Raw genomic sequence first — 6,000 nt, forward strand, 5'->3', positions numbered from 1 at the left:
TTCATTACAGAGCCACAGCCGTGCTTCTGTGTCCCGATTATTGTGGATACAGGCTTTACCTGACGTTAGTAACTATCACCCAATAATCACGGCGTATGCACCAAACAGGGCGGTGAAGTCCACCTAATTTTCACGTAAATCGTTTGAATGCGTTTGTGTTAGTGAACTTCTGACTTCGAAGTTACCGCAAAACGAAAGTTACGTGAATTTCAGGTGTGAAAAAATATTCAATATGGCGTTGAGAAATAGTTTGGTGCACAAACTGCTTGCTGATTTGAGTTTCCGTGCAAGTTGCAGAAAGTATTGAAATAATTTAATTGTGTAAGTCAATTAATAGTTATTTATTAAAAGGAGTTATGGCTTTTTTATATTTTCATTAATTTCAGAAGCTGGAAGAAGGTGTTACTAAACACTGACGGTGATGGTGTTCCTACAAAGTCTTTGTGTCAAAATCCAAAATCTTAGAAGATCCGAAGCGTATATACATTTATTAATTATGAATGAAAGTGTAGATTTATAAATTACTCCAAAATAAAAGACTGATAAAGATTTTTCTTACATTTTTAAATATTAGTACCAGCTTGTAGCGTATTTGTGGAGGCAAGAGTCTTTATCTCTGTAAAATGCATTGATATATTAATTTTACGATTGCATAATTACCGTGGGGTACCCTAATTTCGCGCGGGTCCATATTTCGCTTACTGATCATATTTAGACATCATAATCATAAAAACAATTGTGCATTTGTCCCAATTTTGCTTTAACTATACTATCTAAAGTGAAATTTGAACAATGCAACAATTAGTTCTATGATTATGTTCTCTAAATATTATCAGTAAGCGAAATTTGGACCCGCGCGAAATTAGGGCACCCCACGGTATGCTTTTTCATTGCATTATGTAAGAATTAAAAATCTCTTGTCCCTTCAAATTTGTAGCAAGCTGGTGCGACAGCTTTATTTTCATTAGAAAATCGTGTATAAATTACGTGAAATTCGCGTAGAACTAATCATGTTCTCCCGTAAAAGTTACCGGAAATTCCAGTAGCACTCACCCTCATTTCACGTAAATACTTGTCAAGTTTACCTGATTTATCACGTCGATCAACGAAGATGAAATTTATCCAGCTACCTGACATTCCGCTGAAGGTTACGTGAAAAATATGGTGGACGAAAGCTACCTATCTTTTCACGTAAATCGGACGTGAAAATTTTTCAGAGTGTAGACACGGGAGCCCACGGCAACGGAGGAAACGACGACGCCAGTGCAGCAGAGGACGGAAATGAACCAACTCCACGCTGAGGGAAGTTAAGGATGCCATTCACCAGCTCAAAACCAACAAAGCAGCTGGTAAGGATGGTATCGCAGCTGAACTAATCAAGATGGGCCCAGAAAAGTTGGCCACCTGTCTGCATCGGCTGATAGTCAGGATCTGGGAAACCGAACAACTACCGGAGGAGTGGAAGGAAGGGGTAATCTGCCCCATTCACAAGAAAGGCGGCCATTGTGAGAACTTCAGGGCGATCACTATTTTGAATGCTTAGCTTAGCTTAGCTTAGCTTAGCTCAGCTTAGACTGACTGCACACATCTATGGTTGCTATTCCGTGATTGACCCGAATCAATGACAGTTGCACAATGAATCAACTGAATAATTGACTGGGAGTGGTCAATATTCTTACTGTGCACGCTTCAGAGACTCTCTTTAACGGTACAATAACGGCGCCGGCCACGTCCTTGCAGTCAGGTTGGAAGAGGGAAGGAATATTAGTAACAACCTTTGTTAAGTGAAGGCCCGCGTTTACGGCTGCGACTCCACCAAAGGCTGCAGGAAGGAGTGTTTGTTAGTAGGAAAGGTATCGTTGGGTCTGGATTCACTTTGATAAGTAATATGACCTTCGTGTCATGCTGGTTGCCGCGCTATTGTTTGCTTTACGCGGAAAGCAAACAATCGACCACCCGCATCAGGTGGTCGCTTAATATTTACTGCAAACGACGCGACAGAATATGCAATCTAACACGCTATTATTCGCTTCACTCGGAAAGCAAACAATCGATCACCCACGTCAGGTGGTCACTTAATATTTCGAATCGAACCGCGGAAGCAAGTCGCCAAATATTTAACTGCAAATGACACGACCGAACATGCAAGCTGACGCACTATTGTTCATTTCATATGAGAAGCAAACAACTGATCACCCACGTCAGGTGATCGGTCAGTGTTGCTACAAAAGACGCGACACAACGAAATGCTCATTTCCGAATAGGGAAAAAGAAAAATCGAACGACCGAAGCAAAAGCGCGCGACACCGGCACCCGGATGAAATCCCATTACACACTGATGCACGCTGGGCCCGCCGCCGACGAAATGCTCACTTCCGAATAGAAAACTAAATAGCATCGCGATCACTATTTTGAATGCTGCCTACAAAGTGCTATCCCAGATCATCTTCCGTCGTCTGTCACCTAAAACGAATGAGTTCGTGGGAAATTATCAAGCCGGCTTCATCGACGGCCGGTCGACAACGGACCAGATCTTTACCGTACGGCAAATCCTCCAGAAATGCCGTCAATATCAGGTCCCAACGCATCACTTGTTCATCGACTTCAAAGCGGCATACGACAGTATCGACCGCGCAGAGCTATGGAGAATCATGGACGAAAACGGCTTTCCTGGGAAACTGACTAGACTGATTAAAGCAACGATGGACGGTGTGCAAAACTGCGTAAGGGTTTCGGGTGAACTATCCAATTCGTTCGAATCTCGCCGGGGACTGCGACAAGGTGATGGACTCTCATGCTTACTGTTCAACATCGCCCTCGAAGGTGTGATGCGACGAGCCGGGCTCAACAGCCGGAGAACGATTTTCACAAAATCCGGACAATTTGTGTGCTTTGCGGACGACATGGACATTATCGCTACAACATTTGGAACGGTGGCAGAGCTGTACACCCGCCTGTAACGCGAAGCAGCAAAAGTCGGACTGGTGTTGAATGCCTCAAAAACAAAGTACATGCTGGTAAGCGGAACCGAACACGACCGGATCCGTCTGGGTAGTAATGTTACGATAAACGGGGATACTTTCGAGGTGGTGGAGGAAATCGTCTATCTCGGATCCTTACTGACGGCTGACAACAACGTGAGCCGTGAAATTCGGAGGCGCATCATCAGCGGAAGTCGGGCCTACTACGGGCTCCAGAAGAAACTGCGGTCGAAAAAGAATCACCCACGCACCAAATGCACCATGTACAAAACGCTAATAAGACCGGTAATCCTCTACGGGCACGAGACATGGACCATGCTCGAGGATGACCTGCAAGCACTCGGAGTTTTCGAGCGACGCGTGCTAAGGACGATCTTCGGCGGTGTGCAGGAGAACGGTGTGTGGCGAAGAAGGATGAAGCACGAGCTCGCTGCACTTTACGACGAACCCAGCATCCAGAAGGTGGCCAAAGCCGGAAGGATACGGTGGGCAGGGCATGTTGCAAGAATGCCGGACAACAACTCTGCCGAGTTGGTGTTCGCAACAGATCCGGTTGGCACAAGAAGGCGTGGAGCGTGGAGCATTGGGCATGACCGAGGATGGGGAACGGCAGCCAAGAACCGTTATGGAGAAATACCTATTGTTGATTCAGTTTTATCTTGAATTTGATGTAATACTAAATAAATAAAAAATGAATGCACATTGTGAGCATTGATTGCGAGGCAAGGACAGGATTTCCCCGACCAGAATGGGAATCGAACCCGCCGTTTCCAGATTGGCGATCCATAGCCTTAACCTCTAGACTAACTGGAGACCCCTTTAATTTATGTGTATTTTTTTTTTCTTCTCTTGATTTCAGATTGTGTCGCTGGAGGCCGTAGACTCGACCTACAGCTACTCGGCGGGCAACGACTTCGGTCCCTTCGGCGAACAGGACGACGAGCAGATCTTCGTGCAAAAGGTGGTTCCGGACACGGACCAGCTGTACGTGCGCCTTGCCTCGAACGGAGAGCGTGTCTGCTTGATCCGGTCGGTCGATGGAACCACCATCACATCGTTCTGCGTCCACGAGTGTGAGGGCTCCTCTCGGATGGGATCTCGCCCGCGCAGGTTCATCCTGTCGGGTCACTGCAACGGAGCCATCCAGATGTGGGATCTCACGACGGCGTTGGAAATCTTCAAGAAGAAAGACCAAAACAAGAAGCTGATCGGTGGTCCCACGGCAGATGAGCTGATACGACTGCTGGATCAGTGCGATCTGAGCAACAGCCACTGTTCGACGCCCTGCATGTCCCCGTGTCCGTCGGCGATCTCAACCGGAGCGGCCACCGTGGCCAGACTGAAACCGTTCAACGTGGCATTTTTGAATCAGTCAGCGGCTGCGGCGGCCGCTGGCCCAGGATGCGCTCCGCCCAATCCGGACCAACCGAACTGATCGAGGCTGAGGGGACGACAAGGAATTTGAAAGTGGCTCTGCTGCTATCTTCAACTGTACGATTGAACGATTTTAGACGTGTGTGATTAAAAGAAAATCCGATAAAACCTTCCTAGGGCATCCTGGTAATTGTGATTTTATTCTTGTATCTGAAAAAAGTGAACGTTTTGCGTTTGTCAATTGCATTGGGTTTTATCAGTGTAGGTACATGGACCTTTGATTTGTTCTACAGACTTGCTAAACTGTCTTCACTGATTTGGACGGTGAATAGTTCAGACAGTTTGGGATATGTTCTGCGGAAAACCTAAAAGAAGCGAATCAATAATTAGAAAAGAAAAAAAACTGTAATGGTCTACAGCCACGGAATATATTTTATTCAGCACATACGAGAGCAGTCTTGAAAACAAAACAAAAATAGTTGACAAAAGTGATATTCGCGCTCTTTGAATTCAATATTATTATAATACATATGTACTACAATACTTGTCACGTTATCAATATTTAAACATAGTCAATCCTATAGGGAAGAATTATATTTTTAATAAAATCTCGAAAACGTTACTATGTGTTTTGATTCTCTAACTTTGCTTTAATTTTCTTACAAAAATTTGCTGTGCGCAAATGGTTGGATGTGCTCTTATACCCAATTTACAAGAAAGGGTTCTATAGATATCGTGCGAATACATGATTGCGGGTAGAGACAAAAGCATGCCTAGAGGTGTTAGTGCTACGATGCAATAAGGGCAGAGCATGGGGTTGGATTCATAGTGATCGGGAAACAGATGAAGTGAGTTATGAGATGGAAGTCGATCAACAAGCGGACAAGTGGATCTTCTGCATGCACCCTATTATTTTTTTTTGCACGGTTCGCGTTTCTGCTATAACTCAGTCAATTTTGAACCGATTCCCATGAAACTTTAGCACTATCCGTGTACAATAAATCACGTCAATTGATTCAAAATTGACTGAGTTATAGCGATAAACCGACCATGGCAAAAAATAATCGGGAGTATTGCGGATTCGAGGCAAATTCTTTAACTACAGCCTGATCAATGTCTATGCGCAGACCACCGAAAAAAAGCAGTACGAAAAGCGATATAGGGAAGCAAGTGTAGCCGAAAAACGAGTCCACCACAAAAAGAAAAGAGAGCATGAGAAAAAGATGATTGCTCAGGCGAAAGAGAGTATGGAACAGAATGATATGCGGAGGTCTTACGATTCGTTTCGTATGGCGCGTGCAACGAGCGTGATAAAGACTTGCTGACGACAGATAAAACAATGGTCGCTGCCAGGTGGAAAGAGCACTTCAAGGTAGGGTGGGGCGGGGCAAGATGGGTAGCGGGGCAAGATGGGTCAGTGCCATTTTTGGGCGCATTACTCATGTTTTGATTATGTTAATAATTTTGTTAGATGACCAGCATGAATATACAAAAGTTCGGGGCATTGATTGAAAAATTATTCACTCTCATTGGAAATAAAAAATAAAATGGTTTTTAGCCATTTTTCTTATGCGATACATTCCATATAATATCCTTATAAACGGCCGCGGGGCAAGATGGGTCACTTTCAATTTTGAACGTATTT

General features: G+C 44.6%; 1 protein-coding gene across 2 annotated transcripts in view; it reads left to right on the top strand.

Annotated features, from left to right (window-relative positions):
- LOC115259822 (BTB/POZ domain-containing protein KCTD3) overlaps window positions 1–4,977 on the top strand; it is a 49,667-nt gene extending 44,690 nt beyond the window's left edge. For both annotated transcript variants that reach the window (XM_029860627.2, XM_029860628.2), the window contains one exon: window positions 3,841–4,977. In XM_029860627.2, the coding sequence (XP_029716487.1) occupies window positions 3,841–4,416 (576 nt within the window). In that variant the 3' untranslated portion in view covers window positions 4,417–4,977. The remainder of the gene's footprint in view (window positions 1–3,840) is intronic.
- Window positions 4,978–6,000: the final 1,023 nt, after the last annotated feature.

The sequence above is a fragment of the Aedes albopictus genome, chromosome 1 (assembly GCF_035046485.1).
Source record: "Aedes albopictus strain Foshan chromosome 1, AalbF5, whole genome shotgun sequence".
NCBI classification, from domain to species: Eukaryota; Metazoa; Arthropoda; class Insecta; order Diptera; family Culicidae; genus Aedes; species Aedes albopictus.